This window comes from Zingiber officinale, chromosome 2B (assembly GCF_018446385.1).
Source record: "Zingiber officinale cultivar Zhangliang chromosome 2B, Zo_v1.1, whole genome shotgun sequence".
NCBI classification, from domain to species: domain Eukaryota; kingdom Viridiplantae; phylum Streptophyta; class Magnoliopsida; order Zingiberales; family Zingiberaceae; genus Zingiber; species Zingiber officinale.
Window position 1 is genome coordinate 152,683,295 of NC_055989.1, and position 17,284 is coordinate 152,700,578.

At 41.4% G+C, this 17,284-nt stretch overlaps 3 protein-coding genes across 3 annotated transcripts; 2 read left to right on the forward strand and 1 right to left on the reverse strand.

The window, feature by feature from the left end:
• Nucleotides 1-352: 352 nt before the first annotated feature.
• On the reverse strand, nt 353-1,495 carry LOC122049680 (protein N-lysine methyltransferase METTL21A-like). The gene has a single exon (XM_042611041.1). It carries the CDS (start codon nt 1,401-1,403, stop codon nt 579-581), a length of 825 nt encoding a protein of 274 aa, XP_042466975.1. The 5' UTR covers nt 1,404-1,495; the 3' UTR covers nt 353-578.
• A 4,802-nt stretch (nt 1,496-6,297) lies between these two features.
• On the forward strand, nt 6,298-8,920 carry LOC122047939 (box C/D snoRNA protein 1-like). The gene is made up of 5 exons (XM_042609475.1): nt 6,298-6,615; nt 6,696-6,897; nt 7,443-7,511; nt 7,787-7,919; nt 8,001-8,920. The coding sequence occupies exons 1-5, from the start codon at nt 6,393-6,395 to the stop codon at nt 8,655-8,657; spliced, it is 1,284 nt and encodes a 427-aa protein (XP_042465409.1). The 5' UTR covers nt 6,298-6,392; the 3' UTR covers nt 8,658-8,920.
• A 3,054-nt stretch (nt 8,921-11,974) lies between these two features.
• LOC122047940 (receptor protein-tyrosine kinase CEPR1-like) lies at nt 11,975-15,306 on the forward strand. The gene is made up of 2 exons (XM_042609477.1): nt 11,975-14,602; nt 14,700-15,306. Exons 1-2 carry the CDS (start codon nt 12,073-12,075, stop codon nt 15,074-15,076), a joined length of 2,907 nt encoding a protein of 968 aa, XP_042465411.1. The 5' UTR covers nt 11,975-12,072; the 3' UTR covers nt 15,077-15,306.
• Nucleotides 15,307-17,284: the final 1,978 nt, after the last annotated feature.

Genomic DNA, 17,284 nt, shown 5'->3' on the forward strand with positions numbered 1-17,284 from the left:
AGTAGTTTGCTAGGAATTCTTCTAAGGATGCTAAGACAAACTTGCTCCTCTTGAGGAAAGGAAGCACTTTTGCCAAATCTTATTCAGCTTCTTTTGCAATTATCATCTTCCAGTTGAAGATACAACCGTTCTTTACATTCTACGAATACCATTAACCTTGTCCAAAGTGAAACAATGAACAATTATGAAGTAGATAACAGAGTCAGCTAAAACTGTTTTCGTGTCAGCCTGAAAGATACAGTGCAATATTTAGTCCAACTTAGAGATTTGGTAGTTGAAGGTAGCTGAAGTGGGGCAATCAGCTACCATGTTTGGTGGTGGAATTAAACAATCAGCTACCAACAATGTTTGATGGTAGAAAAAACCATTAGCAACTAAGGATTTGGTAGTCGACAATCAAAACAAAAAACCCTTTTTTTCTTCCTCAGAAACCATGGATCCTCACAAATCTGCCTTCTTTCTCTTGTTTCTAACATATTCCAACTAATTCACGATTCCAAACAAACATACTAGGGAAAAAAAATACTCGGAAGAGAATTTTCAATCTGACCTTGTGATTTTGCTTCCTAAATGTTAGCTCATTTGGCAATGTTGTCTTTGATGGTTGGCTTCTCACTGAAGCGGTATATGGCGACGCCGACTCGTTTTCCATGCAGCGGCGGGTCGGTGTGCAGCAACAATACGTCGAACACCTTCCTGGCCTTGCGGAAGAACACGGCGTCCCTCTTCTTCCACCTCCTCAGATGAGCCATCACGAAGGCAATCTCGCCCTTCACCAACGCCCGCAGGGTGCGCAGCAGCGGGTCGATCAGGTGCTCGTAGTAGACGACGTCCGACGCCAGGACGGCGTCGAAAGCCGGCTTCCCGTCGAGGAAAAAATCCGCCGCGTCCTCGTCCTCCCCCCACCGCAACTGGCGCACGTCGAGGGCACCGCCTCGGGCAGCCACGGCGTGGGAGTTGGCGTCGGCGTTGAAGCGTAGGTTGGGGAGGACGTGGGGCAGGTCGGTGAGGGTGACGCAGGCGCCGAGGATGGAAGCGGCGGCGATGCCGACGAGGCCAGTGCCGGATCCGAGCTCGAGGATGCGGATCGGGGAGGGATTAGCGAGGGGGAGGAGGAGAGCGGAGGGGCGGCGATCGAGGAGGGACACGAGAGAGGCGGCGGCGGGCCAGAGCTGGAAGGAGAGGCCCTGTGAGCGGAGCTGGCGGACGACCAACGTAGATTGGACGGAGCTCAGATGGTAGCAACGCTCGCCATCCTCGCCGCTCGCCTCGCAACCTAATGCCGCAGCCTCGTCGTCTGCATGCACTTCATCGTCTCGATTTCGTTCTGTATCTCCTTCGCCTCCTCCATCGAAGAGGAAGAGAAGGCCTGTGTTTCCGCAATCGTTATCTTCGTTCTCCATTTCTTCGCCGGGAATCGGTCGACGGCGGAGGCTAGGGCTTAGGGCGAGCGAAATCACTTCATTTTCTGATGTCAATTATTCCTTCCAAAGTCAAAACATTTTTGCCAAATTTACAATTTTTTTTAAACGTAATAATTTTATTGGAAAAATAAAAATATCATTTTTTTAAAAAATATTAAACGACGCCCCGTTTCATCGCATATCTTATTCTTCGTTTTTTTTTACACATGGTTACAAGCTTAAATATAAAATTTAATATAAATTTTATATTTTACATAAAAAAAAAATACATAAAAAAATTTACATGTTCTATCTATTTTTTAAAATTTAGATTTCATTACTTCTCTATTTTTTTTAAAAAAAAACTATTTTTCTAACATACTTTTCATAAATTTTTCTAACATACTTTTTAAGTTGTTAATTTCTAATTTTAATGATGAATTCTCCTCCTCAAGTGTTAGATCTTGAGTTGATTTGTTATTTATGATTTGTTCCTTGATGTTTTGATTTTTCTCAAGGAGCAATTTTTTTTTTTTTTTCAATTTTCATTAATTTATTATTTTAACAAGAAATAATTTTTAAAAAACTTTTTGTTCAAATTAAAGTATACCTCTTCGGAATCTTCGGAAACGAGTACGGACTCGTGGCTCGATTCGGGTTCGGACCCGTCTTCCGATTCGTCCTCCAACTCTGCTTCGCGGGCCATCAACGCGAGGTAACTTTGGTTCTTCTGATCTTCGTCCTCCGATTCTTCCGAAGATGAGTCGTCCCACGTTGCTTTGAGGGCCTTCTTTTTAGTCGGTTTCGTTTTGTCGTTCTTCGATCTCGGACACTCATTCTTGTAGTGCCCCTTTTTGTTGCATCCGAAGCACGTCACGTTCCTCGATTCGGTTGGAGTGTTGATCTTCTGAAAAAAAGGTAAATCCGCTACCTTAGCGGCCCCCCTAGTGCCGGCCCCACGGATATGGAGGGAGGTTCATGCAGGTACACAGGCCATAGGCGCATGGCGGGGTAAATCCTAGGTCGTCAGTTCCTGAGAATCGACCCCTGGCCATTACGCCAGAAATACCATGCGCCCACCGTCTGCGCTACGCCCTGGGGGCGAGTGTTAATCTTCTGAAGATCCTTCTTGCTGAAGCTCCTTTTCTTCCTGGTGAACATCTTCCTTACTAGGTTCACCAGGTTATCTTCATCTTCGGAGTTCTGGTCAGAATATTCTTCAGGTTCAGGCTTGTTCTTCTTTTACTTGGAGGAACCTGCAAACAAAGTTATACCTTTCTTGGATCTAGCATTAGTTTGTTCGTGTAACTCTAATTCACAAAATAATTCATCAAATTTAAGTTTAGATAAATTCTTAGAAATTTTGTAGGCATCTACGATAGATGCCCATAAATTGTTGCGTGAAAACGGGTTTAATCCATACCTGATTAGATCTCTGTTTTCCATCTGGTGGCCTATCGCGTGGAGCCCGTTGAGGATATCCTTGATCCTCGCGTGTAGCTGATTCACTGTTTCTCCTTCCTGAATTTTTATATTAAACATTTTATTTAACAACAAACCCCTTTTTGTTACCTTAGCGTCGCTAGTTCCTTCGTGTAGCTCGATCAATTTATCCCATAGCTCTTTCATGTTCTGATGCGGTCCAACCCGGTTCAGCTCTTCCCTTATCAATCCGCATTGTAACGTGTTGATCGCCTTGTTTTCCGTCGACGCTTTCTTCTTCAAGTCCGAAGTCCACTGTTTCGGGTCTAGTGGAATTCTGGAGTTGTCAACGGGTGTTTTGTAGGTTTTTGTGACGCTGAGCCACTAGTCGAAATCCATCTTGAGATACACCTCCATCCGCTTCTTCCAGTACGGGAAATCATCCCCGTTGAACAGGGGAGGTCGCACTGTGCTGAAGCCCTCAAGTTGCGACATGTTAATCTGCACACAGGAAAATAAACAAGAGAGGTTCCAAGACTTGGTCTTGGATTAGTAGTGCGGGAAAAAATAAAAAAAAATAACTAAATTGGTGTTGCACCAATTTAAATTTAATTACAACGGAAAGAAATTTTCAAAAAGATAATAATACCAGTTTGGAATTATGCGAAAAACTGAAAGTCGAAAAAAAATTTAAAATAGATTACTCCCTTGTCTGATTGGTGGTTGCACCAAATCAGAGCGGTACCTGCTCTGATACCACTTGTTGGACCGTGAATTTCGATAGAGGGGGGAGGGGTGAATATCGATTTAAAAACTTTCGTCGAAACGAGTTAAGCGCAGCAGAAAATATAAGCGAAAAGAAACAAGGCTAACATAAATTCTTTTTACTTGGTTCGGAGCCTGTGTCGACTCCTACTCCAAAGCCCGCACTCGTCGAGTGCTTCGTTAGACAATTCACTAGCAATTCGAATAATTATTTTACAATTGAAAGTACAGTTGTTAATGAAAAATAAGGCAGTACCGACAAGGAAGAAATCAAAAGAAAAGAGCGCGTTCTTGGAGTTTCGCAGCGTCGCAGGAGCACAAGTGAGCAGATCGTTTGTTCTGAGTTCTGTTTTGAGGCTCCACCCTTGACCTTTTTTTATAGAATGCTCGGGGCGCCCTGGTGTGACGTAGCAGACCCAACCAGCGAGCTCCACGTGTCGACGTCGCGTCAGGGGATAAAACTTGCCTCTGGGCGCCTGGATCCCCTCCGGGCGCTCGGATCCCCTCCGAGCGCCCGTACCTACCTTTCTCCAGAAACTCCTTCTCCTGCAAGACAAGGTTAATCCGAGACAAATATATAATGTATATCCTGCAAAACAAATTATTAGTACAATTTATAATTTTAACATAAAGAGTATGACTTAGATTCCGTCTTTTCGAGATCGGAATCTAGTCACGATCTCAACTTAGATTTCCGAAATGTATCTAAATTGGATCGACGCCTAAGTTCCCTTCCCGGGAACGTGTCCTCACAGTCACTCCCCTCCAGTGACTTACCTTTACTTACCTACCAGACGCCCGGTCAGCCCTTTAACCTGTCTGGACTTCGTGCCAGCTATCTGGTCAGTTCGTCGACCTAGCTGGACTTCGTGTCAAATGTCCGGTCAGCCCTTTGACCCATTTGGACTTCGTGTCAGCTATCCGATCGGCCCGTTGACCTAGCTGGACTTCATGCTAGATATCCGGTCAGCCTTCGACCTGTCTGGGCTTCTCCTGCACACTCGGTCAGAGTGTTAGATTAACAACAAAACTAACTTAACCTATTTTGTCATTCATCAAAACCTGGGTTAGACCGTTAGTGCTAACCGCACCAACAGATTGTTCACTGCTTTTGCTCTTCTTCTCACATTTCCCCTTAACCTTATTTAATTTTATAGCTTTGATTTTCTTTCCCATTGCTGCATAAAAATAAATTACTTAATAATTCATACTAAAAACTATAATATATGGAAAATATGGGCATTAAAGTGCTTAAATTGAGTATATTATTCAGTTTATTGATAATCACTATATAACAGCCATATATCTCATTCAATCATTCAATTAAAAAAGACAAAACATAAACACATTCATAAAACATGTTGCAATTAGAAACCAGAATCCATTTCTATTTAAACAAACAAATCAACCACAAAACACAAACAATTTATAATTCATATCATAAAGTACAAGTCACATAAAATATGGACATTAAAACGCTTAAATTGAATATATTATTCAATTTTTTGCTAATCAATACACAAAAGTAACATATATCTTTCAATTTTCAATCGAAGAAGATAAAATACAAACACAGTCATAAAATTATAATTTAAATATAAAAACTAATTTTATTTTAATTAGCTAGTAAATTGGATAACATCAACAATTTGAATTATTTATTCATTCATACCCTAAAGTACAAACCCTAAATATTTTGGACATCAAAAACGCTTAAATTAAGTATATTATTCAGTTGATTGGTAATCAATACTCAAAATTAATATATATCTTTAATTCTTCAATTGAAGAAGATAAAACACAAACATACTCATAAAATTATAATTCGATCATCAAAACTAATTTTATTTGAGTCAGCAGAATGTGAAACACCAATAATTATAACAATTTATCCATTCATACCTTAAAGTACAACTCTATAGATTTTGGGCATCAAAGTACTTACATTGAGTACATTACCCAATTTATTGATAATCACTACAAAATTTACATATATCTCACATTCATTGATTAAAGAAGATGTAATACAAATTCATTCATAAAATTACAATGCAGATACCTAAACCTAATTTTATTGAACCTCAACCTCACAAAATCGAAAGCACCCATAAACAAAAACACCCATGAACTAAAATACCTATGAACTAAAGCTTCGATTTTTCACAGAGGAATAACAAATTAGTCGAAATCTAGGGTATACAAATTTTACTTACCGATGATTCAAGGGTTTAAGTTGGTTTAGTCGGGTTCTGCCGCCCCACTAATTTTTGCCTTCAACATCGATGGAGATGGTTTAAGAACAAAGCAGGGGCGTGCGTTACTTAACTTATGATTTGGAGTCGTGGAGGCAAAGTGTGTCGTCAAGTTTTAGAGTCGCGGAGGCGAAGTGCGTCATTGAAGTTTGGAGTTGCGAAGTATTGCATCGGACGTTGGGAGATAAAGGAGAAGTTGTGCGTTTTAAATCCAAACGAGGGCAGCATAATAATTTTACCAGAGTTAGGAAATTGAAACAAATAAACTAGTTTGGTCAGGTATCGAGAATAAATTTTTATTGATACAAAAACTGAATGCAAATATTTAAGTTTGCATGGGGATTTAAAGATAATTCCCGTTTAAAATTTGTGAGACGAGGGTATTTTTCAAAAAAAAAATAGGGTACAAATCAAATTTTCCCCCAAAAAAAATAAATTAAGGGTTCCATAATCCACACCTGCTCGAGAATAAAAACCCTCACTCGGACGCCGATCGCCGATGTCCTAAACCTTCTCTCTTCTCTCTTCTCTCTTCTCTCCAGTATCCGCCATGGCCGAGTCCGAATCCCCTTCGAAATCCAGCACGAAGAAGCCCTCTCTTTGCGACGAGTGCGGCTCAAATCCATGGAAGTACCGCTGCCCCGGTTGCTCTCTCCTCACCTGCAGCTTACCCTGCGTCAAATCCCACAAGGAGCGCACCAGTTGTACCGGGAAGCGGAAGCAGACCGAATTCGTCCCCCTTGCGCAGTTCGACGACAGTATCCTCCTCTCTGGTTAGTATCTCTTCACTGCGTTTCGTCAAAGCGTTGCCCTGATCTCTAACTCGCTTCTTTTGCCTTTTGGATGAGCAAAGATTACAACATGTTAGAGGAGACGAAGAGGCTCGTGGAATCGGCTCATCGTACGATAACTGGGTTCGGCAGCAATATCAGGTTTCGGCTTCCGATGAGGCTGCATATGCTCCGAAATGCTGCTAAACGCAGGAGGACTCGTCTTTTGGTTCTTCCACAGGGCATGTCTATGAGACAGAAAAACCAGTCTCACTACGACCGGAGGTTGGCAGATTATATACATTTAAAGTTGTAATCTTTTCTTAGAAAAGTAGTGGTCAGATTGACAGTAGCATGGTTTCTTGTTTATGTTGTTTTTTTGTTTCATGTTAATCACTCATGACTTATTGCACGAGAAACAAGTGACGTGCAGTTCAATCTTGATTTAGGAAACTTTTGATATATCGTAGCAAAGTCTTGAACTGATGTAGATCTTTTTCCTTGCTTATAATTTTGGAGTGAAAATCTAAAGAGAAAGGCATTAGATGTTGAAATCACATGTTTGAATTTGATTATACTTCTGTTGTTTGAATACTTCCACCAATGGATTTTTTTCTTCTTGTTTTTCTTAATTTCCTCTCCTATAAAATATAAACACTACCCAAGGTTTGAATTACAGTGCAAATAATTATCTCTTATTTGGAACTTCAATTAGATTGTCCTATTTGCATTTGGATTCTCAATTCTTGTCTCAGTGAATAGTATGTTAGTGGCTACCGCTGCTGTTTATTGAATTACCGCCTTAATATATGAATTTCTTGTTATGGTAGGAACGATTGTATATATTGGACTGTGGAGTGGAGGTTTCACTCAACAGATGTTATCTTAATGGACCATGAGTAAGTTTCTAACATGCATATACTATAATTGTTCGGCACAGTAGTTGTTCTTGTTCATGAAAAGAGGTTTGATTTACTGCATATCCACTATAATTGTTCGGCACAGTAGTTGTTCTTGTTCATGAAAAGAGGTTTGATTTACTGCATATCCTAGTTGTTATGTGTGCAAATTATTGCTTTTCATATAATTTTGAATGATTGCTGCACTTGGAGACGTATCCTTTCATTTTGTCGTACCTGTAAATTAGAAACTGAAATTTAATGCTTCTTTCCAGGGTTGATGAACGTGTGAATTTGTCCACTATTCTTGAGAAACATCTAGCACCTAGTCCATGGAGTGATCAACTGAAATCATTTCGCAGCTCAAATTTGGATGACTTGAAGCTTTTCGTTCGAAAGAATGCTAAGGTTCTATTGTAATCAGTAGTGGTAATTTCTAAGTTACATGTAACATCTTCTCTATTTACTTATTTCTTGACATTTTGACAGGGGACCAAGTCACCTTACTGTCAATTGAACGTAAGGGCTCCTATTGGCCAACAATTGCAGAACACCATGGTTGTTGAGTACCCAGTGATGCATGTTTTTCTTCCTTCCCATTGTTATGATTTTGAAGTGGAGAAGACAAAGTCATCTATAAAGAAAGATGAAAAGTCACATTCTGTCGATTGTCTCTCAAGCCCCAAGGGTGTTGCCTTTAGGGAAGAGGAAATTGAAGAAGGTGAGCTGCCTTCAGACACAGTAGTCGTGGATCTTATGCATTGCAAAACTGATGAGTCTTGCAACTCTACTCAGATTGCTAGAAGCAGCAATGTATCTGCAAATGGAGATAAATATATGCCAGCCTTGGTAGCCCAAAGTTTAGAACCTGTTCCTAGCGAGAAGCATGAAGATATTACCAAAGACACTAACACACATTTGGCTGGTCTACTATCCAACAGATGTTTGGAGGAGGATAAATTCGACTTTGAGCAAGAAGTCAAAGATGCTTGTTCAGACCTAATAGGGGAACTAAATCCCGATGATTTTCTATGCTTCGACACTCAGTTTGGTGGAGAGGATGAAGAAACAAGTAACAATTTCCTAAGTTTTGTTGATGATCTCTTCGAAGTTGAAGATTTAGAGGAAGGCGAAATCTCAAGTTAACGAAAATCATCATAGAAGTTTAAGATCTTTCTAATTTGAAAGGGAAGATTGTCTGGCTGTGATTTGTACTCTCAGATTTTGGTCTCAGTTTGTCTTCATACATCATCATCCAGAAGAGATGCATGGTTTTGTCATTCTAAAGACTTCATTTTTAATTCTTTTTGGCTTTGGTGTTGTATGATTGTAGAGATGAACAGCTTGTCTAAGTCAGCCATTTGTTAAACTTATATTTTAAAGCTGAATTTAAATCATGATTTAGGCTATGAATTGTAGTGGTAATCCAACATTGTAGTACTTTGTGAGCTTCGACTGTTAAAGTACACAAACTGTGGTTACAAAAGCAGTGTTTGAGTAGTGACACTTTGCCCTTATCCATGATTCCTTATCCTCTAGGGCCCTCCGCATCCCTTTGTTCTTTGTCATCCTTTATAAACTCCTTGGTTCTTCGTGGCCGACCGGATGCACCTCTACTCCCTTCACTTCTAATCTCTTTTTCTTTATCAACGAAGCAATCCTCCATTGTTGATTGTGAATTTTTCATGAGCTTTCATCCATATACCATCTATTTATCACCATATAACATGACGTTCCTTGCCACCATGACTAAATAACATGACAACATGAATCACTCGAGGGGGAAAAAACTCATCCAATGGCTTCTAATCAAACACCTTTGAGCAACTAAGGATAGTTCAGTGCATAGAACTCTTGTTAATGTAGGATCTCAGAGCTATTGTGTATAGTTTTACTTTGTATTATAAGAGATTGTTTCAATGTCAAAAAAATAAAATTAAAAAAACATCAAAATTATACTTTATCCATCTCCACACACAACATTCAAGTTAATTAAGGATGTAGCCATGGTGGGCATCTTATCCATCTCAAGATTCCACCTTCAACCAATGGCTTTTCTCACAAGTCAATCTCATTGCCCATGGGCTCTTCCATGTGTTGTTTCCTCTTTAGATTCCAAAATTTTTCAAATATAAACAACTCTTCAAATAAGCAAAAAAAAAAAATTATTAGAGCGCAAAATCTTTATCCACTAAGATAGATTGTGCAATCAAGTTGATATTGCTCAATCCGGGGCCTGTTTGTTAGACACTTTTCTATAGTTAAAGCAATTGAGTCAAATTGATGTCGCTAGATTGGATGGCCAACTGATCGCAAGTTGTTCCATCATAGTGAGAGCGATTTGGACAAACTATTTGTTGCATAAAAAAAAGGATTTGGTTCTAAAAACTAGTTGTGTTGTTAAGACATGGACCATATATAGTTCTAATACCACTTTGTTTGGCTACTTTCGAATCATCATGACTTGCACCATTAAGCATGTGACGAATGTCTCATTAGCCCTCTAATCTCTTTCTCCTTTGCATTTGTTTTATTAAAGTTGTTAGTGTAAAGTGCCACTTTGTCCTCTATTCAATAAACCCATCTACATCAATGCTTTTAGAACTCAAGAACAATCTAATCCTATTAGAATGATAACTACAATTCACTTAAACTAAAATTTTAACTTAATTCGAAACCCTTGACCTATCCCGACTAGCTCACCCAATTGATTCGTGCATAGTGGGACAACTAATTTGGACATCCACGTTGAAACCACTAAGATAAAGAGAGGGATTTGATTCAATGGTTGACAACTTTGGCACTAAAAAATTTTCTACTACTCACTCAATGTTTTTCCATTATCCCCCTAAACTTTCAAACACTTGCTTCGTTAATGTTACGCTCAAGTTGGTTTATTTTATCATGATTCCATGTCAAACTCTTCGTGGTGTCATCAACAACTAACACGAGGCACATCAAGATAACCAAGTCGAGGAGAAGGTGAAATCTAACCCCCGGAGAATACTCATGCATCTCAAGGATGTGCCTTATAAGAGTAGAATCCTCGAAAGCTAGACATGAACACAGACCATTCGATTTGAAAAGAAAAGAAAAAGAAAGGAGGTGTATAAATTGACAAGCAACTAGAGAAATACATAAAGTACAAGGGAAAGTTCATATCACTCCATAAACATCACACTCATCACACTCAACTATGAACTTTATATATTCTCCTTTAACTTCACAGTGGAGCATGTATGTGGTTAAATCTTTGCACAATAAAATGGAATATGTCTCATACCTTATCCATTTCAATCCATGTGAAGTATAAAGATTAGGGTTTCTCTCTTTGCGATTGAGATTATTTTGACAGTAAAGTTTAGTTTTTGTTTATGTAATACACTAAGTTGACATTAGTCAAAAAGCCTAGTAATTCTTATCTTAAGTTGTTAGTGATGCACAATGTGCCATAAAAATCTTTATCATATTTTATGAGTAAGTTGCAAGTGTGAATCATGTTTTCTATTATCATATATATGTCCAATAGGTTCCTTGTCGTCTTAGATGGTTGGAAATGCTTGAGGTAAAAAATGAAGTGGTTAGGTTGATATTCGAGAGTGACATGGTTGAAAAGATTAGGTCGTTTTGTGTCTTCGCGATAAACTTATCTACTGTAGTATTATTCTTTCAATTATGATTCTTTCTAGTGAATGACCCACAATACATTGTCATTTTATGGGTTGACAATAAAAATGTTAAGATTTTGACATCAAATCTAAGTAATATGGGTGGAAGCTTCAAGTACCCTCAAAATTGTTCATAGTTTTTAAGGAACATTGAAAATTTTAATGGCTTTAAGTGAAGAAAGATAACACTTTGTACCTTGTACTTTCGCTCTAGAGTAAACAAGACTAAGGCACGATCTACCGAAACTCATCTCCACCTATGAACCAACACGGTCGACTCAAACAAGTTAGATTTCACCCTACTTTCTCGATTTCATCTCAATTCGTACAACTAAGATCCCAACTACTTCAAGCTAATGATTTGATAGTCGAGTGCATCAAAGAATAGAACCAAGTCGGACCAATCTAGACCCAACTTAGTTGAGGTGAAAAGACCTCAAACTCCTCCAAAGCAACCTATGTTCAACTCGAGCTACCGATCAATGATTGATCAAGTTCGACCTTCACTTAGCACGACTCCTAGAAACCCTATCCATGACTAGTGAGTAGACAAAACCTCAAAAATTAAAGCCCAATTACATCCTTCCACAAGAGTCGTCCAAGCCTAATCCAACCATGAAGACCTCTCACTCACTCAATCACTAGCTAGACAAGAATGTGAATCGCATTTGTAGGGCTAAAGGGTAACCATCAAATTCAGAGAGCATAAACCCTAAAGCTCCTTTTGTTGAGAAAAGACATGCATATCTTCTCCTCATGCACCTCCTTTATATCATTAGCTTCTTAGTGCCTTGATTCCCTATTCTCCACATACTTAAACATTCTCAACCCCCCCTGAAACCGCACCACAAACCCCACACCACAACAACAATAACACTCTTCTTCTCCTCGCCATGGTCTCATCTTTCCTTCTTCCCCTCTCCTTTCTCCTCCTCTTCCTCCTCCCTCTCGCGGCCGCCGCGGCTAATGACTCTACGGCCGCCCAATTCAACTTCCTCTCCCTCCTCAAGAAGTCCTTCAAAGGCCCCTCCATGGCGCGCTGGGACTTCAACCGCTTTAACGACCTTGACTCCCGCGCTAATTATTCCTATTGCAACCTCCCCGGGCTGGGCTGTGACGGCGCTGGTGACGTCGTGTTGATTGACCTGTCCTCGTGGTTTCTCGCCGGCGACTTCCCTGCGGGTGTATGCTCCGCCCTCCCGGCCCTCCGCGTCCTCCGCCTCGGCTACAACGAGATCCGTAACGGCTTTCCCGGCGACCTCACCAACTGCTCCTTCTTGGAGGAGCTCAACCTCACCCACGCCCGCATCACCGGCGGCGTCCCTGATCTGTCCCCTCTCCGGTCTTCCCTCCTAGCTCTCGATCTCTCCAACAATTACTTCACCGGCGAGTTCCCCGTCGCCGCTCTGGCCAACCTCTCCCTCCTCGAGTATGTCAACTTCAACGAGAACCCGGGGTTCGAGGTGTGGAAGCTGCCGGAGGCAATCGCCGGCTTTACCAATCTTAAAGTGTTGATCCTTTCGACTACGAGCATGCGGGGGGAGATCCCGCCGTGGATCGGCAATATGACGTCGCTCACTGACCTCGAGCTCTCTGGGAACTTCCTCGTGGGGAATATTCCGGCGACGTTGGGGAGACTCCAGAAACTCCAGCTGCTGGAGCTCTACTACAACAAGCTCACTGGCGAGATTCCCCACGAGCTAGGAAACTTGACGAGCCTGATCGACATCGACATGTCGGATAATCACTTAGTCGGGAGCATACCGGCAAGCCTCTGCGGCATCCCTGGCCTCCAGGTCCTCCAAGTCTACACCAACAACCTCACTGGAGAAATCCCCCAAGTTCTCGGAAACTCCTCTGCTTTGACGATCCTGTCTATCTACGGCAACAAACTCACCGGCGAGCTTCCGGTCGACCTCGGCCGGTACTCCAACTTGATCGTGTTGGAAGTGTCGGAGAATCTTCTCTCTGGTCCACTCCCACGCTACGTCTGCGCTCAGCGCCAGCTGCTCTACATTCTCGTGGTGAGGAACAACTTCTCCGGCGAACTTCCGGCGAGCTACGGAGAATGTAATTCTCTGCTCCGTTTCCGAGTCAACGACAACAACCTCAGCGGTAGGGTTCCGGAGTCCCTCTTCGGGCTTCCCCACGCCTCCATCATCGACCTCGGATTCAACAGCTTCGAAGGCAGCATTTCCAAATCCATCGGCAATTCCAAAAACTTGACTGCGTTTTTCCTGCCGAATAACAAAATCTCCGGCGTCCTCCCACCGGAGATCGGACTGGCGACAAGTTTAGTCAAGATCGATCTCAGCAGCAACCTCCTCTCCGGGCCAATTCCTGCCGAGCTTGGGCATTTAACTTTGCTCAACCAACTTTCTTTACAGGGGAACAAATTCGACTCCTCCATTCCCGAATCTTTGTCCTCGTTGAAATCTCTCAACGTCCTCAACCTCTCCAACAACCACCTCACCGGAAAAATCCCAGACAGCCTCTGCGAGCTTCTTCCAAACTCATTAGATTTCTCCAATAACCAGCTCTCGGGGCCGATCCCGTTCCCTCTCATCAAGCAGGGCCTCATCGACGGGGTGGCCGGGAATCCCCTGCTTTGCTTGCCGTTCCACGTCAACTTGACCGACCCTGTTTTCACTCTCTGCCCTCGGCGGAACTTCCGGCGGCGGCTCAACAACATGTGGATTGTAGGCGTCTCCGCGATTCTTGCTATCTTCGTCGTGCTCCTTCTGGTGAAACGCTGGCTCGGTAAAAAGAGCGTCTTGATGAAACAAGATGCGTTTTCCTCTTCGTCGTCGTTCTCCTATGACATCACTAGCTTCCACAAGCTGAGCTTCGAGCAGCATGAGATAGTCGAATCGCTGATCGAGAAGAACATCATTGGGCACGGTGGGTCGGGGACGGTGTACAAGATCGAGCTTAGCAACGGGGAGTGGGTGGCGGTGAAGAAGCTGTGGAGCAGGAAGACGAAGGACCCAGTGGCAGCGAAGGAGGAGCAGCAGGGGAGCCTGGACAGGGAGCTGAGGACGGAGGTGGAGACGCTGGGCAGCATCCGCCACAAGAACATCGTGAAGCTCTACTGCTGCTTCTCCGGCGTAGACAGTAAGCTGCTGGTGTACGAGTACATGCCCAACGGCAACCTGTGGGACGCTCTGCACCAGGGGAAGAGCTTATTGGAATGGAACACCAGACACAAGATCGCGCTGGGGATCGCGCAGGGGATCGCCTACCTCCACCACGACCTGCTCTTCCCGATCGTCCACCGGGACATCAAGAGTTCCAACATCCTCCTCGACGCCGATTTCGAGCCCAAGGTGGCGGATTTCGGCATCGCCAAGGTTTTGCAGGCCGGCGGAAACAGGGAGACTTCCACGACGGTTATTGCCGGTACTTACGGTTACTTGGCGCCAGGTGAAAACTCTAGTTGGTTACGAATTTGACACTTATCTTCCGGAATTTACAAAAATTACATTTCGCCCCTTGAAAACCGTTTCATTGGCTATTGCAGAGTACGCTTATTCGTTCAAAGCCACCACGAAATGCGATGTCTATAGCTTCGGAGTCGTGCTAATGGAGCTGGTTACCGGGAAGAAACCAGTCGAGGCAGAGTTCGGAGAGAACCGCGATATCATCCACTGGGTTTCGAGCAAGATGAGCACCAAGGAATGCATGGACGAGGTGCTAGACAAGCAGCTGGCATGGAACCCCCTCAAGGAGGAAATGATCCAGTTCCTCCGCATCGCCATCCGCTGCACTTACAGCAACCCATCGCTGCGTCCGACGATGAACGAGGTCATCCAGCTCCTCACCGAGGCTCATCCTTGCAAGTCGGACGCAAACGGACCGCCCTTCAAGCTAGTCGAACCTCGTCACCGCAAAGGCTAACGACCCAACTAAGGCCTATCTTTAGCTACTACATATAACTAATACCATAGTTTAATCACTCCACTTATAGTTTAAAAGATAGGAGCATTTAGAACTGGAAAGGTTCCTGCTTTGTGCTTACATTAGTCAGCTTTGTCCTCACGCAGCATCTGGTGCCTCTGAGAGGTGGACCTTCATGTACATATCAATCACTGTTTTTGTCGAAAAAGAGTATTCTCTTCTTCTTATCATATTGGTGCCTTTTGGCTAATTTGGCTTTTGTTTTATGAGGGTGATCTCAAAGAATATGCCAAAAAGTAGGGTGTACTGTTGATTTGTTCCTCCATCATTCTAATGCAAAAGGTATCACCATATATAGGGCTTTGTCTCAATTTGAGAGGAAGGGAAAGCAAAAAAAGTTCCTTTGGCTTTGTAGGCTCCGGACGAGTAGATTGCACGAGAGTAAAGATACGTTTCTCTGTTTACTAGATATAGTATTTTGATCTGATCCATCCACAATCAAAATCGGACGGAATAACTTTCCTTTAACCGCGATTATGTGAATTTGTGGCGAGCTTGTTGGCAATTCTTGCGACTATGATTCTTGTTTGCGTTGGTGAGGATGAAAGGGTAGGACGGTGAGAGTAGATGTGTGGCACTTGTTTGTTAGCTAAGTTCCACCGTGCATAGTGCCATTGATTTATCTCTGAATGAGTGGAGTTTGATCAATAATGCAAGAATTGGTCAATTCCTATAGATATGGACACTTGTGATCTTCGATAAAATGGTCAATGGGCTCACGAGCAAACCACAGCTCTCGGCCAAACTATTAAGATTGAGCCAACCAAAACCTCAATCTGAGGTTGAACTCGATTCTAGAGTACTCTGAGCTTCAGCTGAGCCTGAACCGGGTTCGATTTATTGAGATTTGGTGGAAGGCTTGAACCGGTTTGATTTGGATTGAGATCGATAACCATAACCTAATCGATGCGAACCTTATTTCATTTACGCTTCGGACTATTTTGTTGCCGCAGCCGTATCCTTCGCAACAGCTTCAGCTGACCGCGCTTCGTCGCTCTCTAGAACCTGTTTGTTTAATGTTTTATATTTAATTTTTATTATTGAAAGGTCTCATAAATAAATATTAAATTTCAAGTATATATATATATATATATAAAATTATATATATATATATATATATATATATATATATATATATATATATATATATATATATATATATATATATATAGAAATGATATGCTGCGGACCAAAATCGTGCGAACCGCTGCAGACTTGCCTTCCTGATCGGTCTGGTGACCGATCAGGAAATGATATGCTCCCTGATCGGTCCTGACTTTGTCCGCAGCATATCATTTCTGTATATATATATATATATATATATATATATATTAGGGTCGGCCCTGGCTTTTGGGGGCCCTTGGGCGAAAAGAGAAAAATGAGCTCTTAGGAAAAAAATTTACTAATGTACAATTTGAATATAGTTTAATAGAAAAATTTGAAAATCAATATATTTGATATAAAATATGGTAAACTCCATACAAAATTTATTTCTCAAGATTTTTTCAAAAAATGAACACCATACAAAATATGTTTTCTAAGTTTCTCCAAAAGTATAATACCTACAAATAAAAAAAATAAGTATAAAATAATCATTGAAAATATCTATATCTTCTAGTATTTTGAGAAACAAAGTCATCAATAAGGTCTTCAAAATTAAGTTTTTCTAACACCTCATTTTCGATACATAAAATTATCAAACCATTTACATTCAAATCATTATCATCATTTTCTCTCAATTCTTCTTGCTCATTCGTTGCATGATTATGATCATCATTTTCTCTCAATTTTTCTCGCTCATTGATTGCATGATTATTTAATTCTTCTTGATTACTCGATTGCTACTCATTTGTTATATGATCGTTTAGTTCTTCTTGACTTTCTTGCAATTCATCAACTTAATTTTTAATTGAAGATTTAACTTTAAAAAACTTACTAATAACACCTTTGTGAGTTTTAATAATATGTTCCACTCTTTTTCTTTTATTTATTTTCTAATTTCAAGATTGATATTTTTTTAGAAATATGTTTGTATTACAAATTTCAAGTGTAAAAATAAAACACAAAAAATCAGCAACAAAGCTAACAATGAAATAAACACGAGCAGTGAAAATAATAGTCAAAGAACAATAAAGTCTGGTTTGTGCT

Coding starts and splice junctions, on each gene's coding strand:
- LOC122049680 (XM_042611041.1), bottom strand. CDS start 1,403: ATGGAGAACGAAGATAACGATTGCGGAAACACAGGCCTTCTCTTCCTC.
- LOC122047939 (XM_042609475.1), top strand. CDS start 6,393: ATGGCCGAGTCCGAATCCCCTTCGAAATCCAGCACGAAGAAGCCCTCT. Junction 6,898..7,442: donor CAGTCTCACTACGACCGGAG/GTTGGCAGATTA, acceptor TTGTTATGGTAG/GAACGATTGTATATATTGGA. Junction 7,512..7,786: donor GTTATCTTAATGGACCATGA/GTAAGTTTCTAA, acceptor GCTTCTTTCCAG/GGTTGATGAACGTGTGAATT.
- LOC122047940 (XM_042609477.1), top strand. CDS start 12,073: ATGGTCTCATCTTTCCTTCTTCCCCTCTCCTTTCTCCTCCTCTTCCTC. Junction 14,603..14,699: donor TTACGGTTACTTGGCGCCAG/GTGAAAACTCTA, acceptor TGGCTATTGCAG/AGTACGCTTATTCGTTCAAA.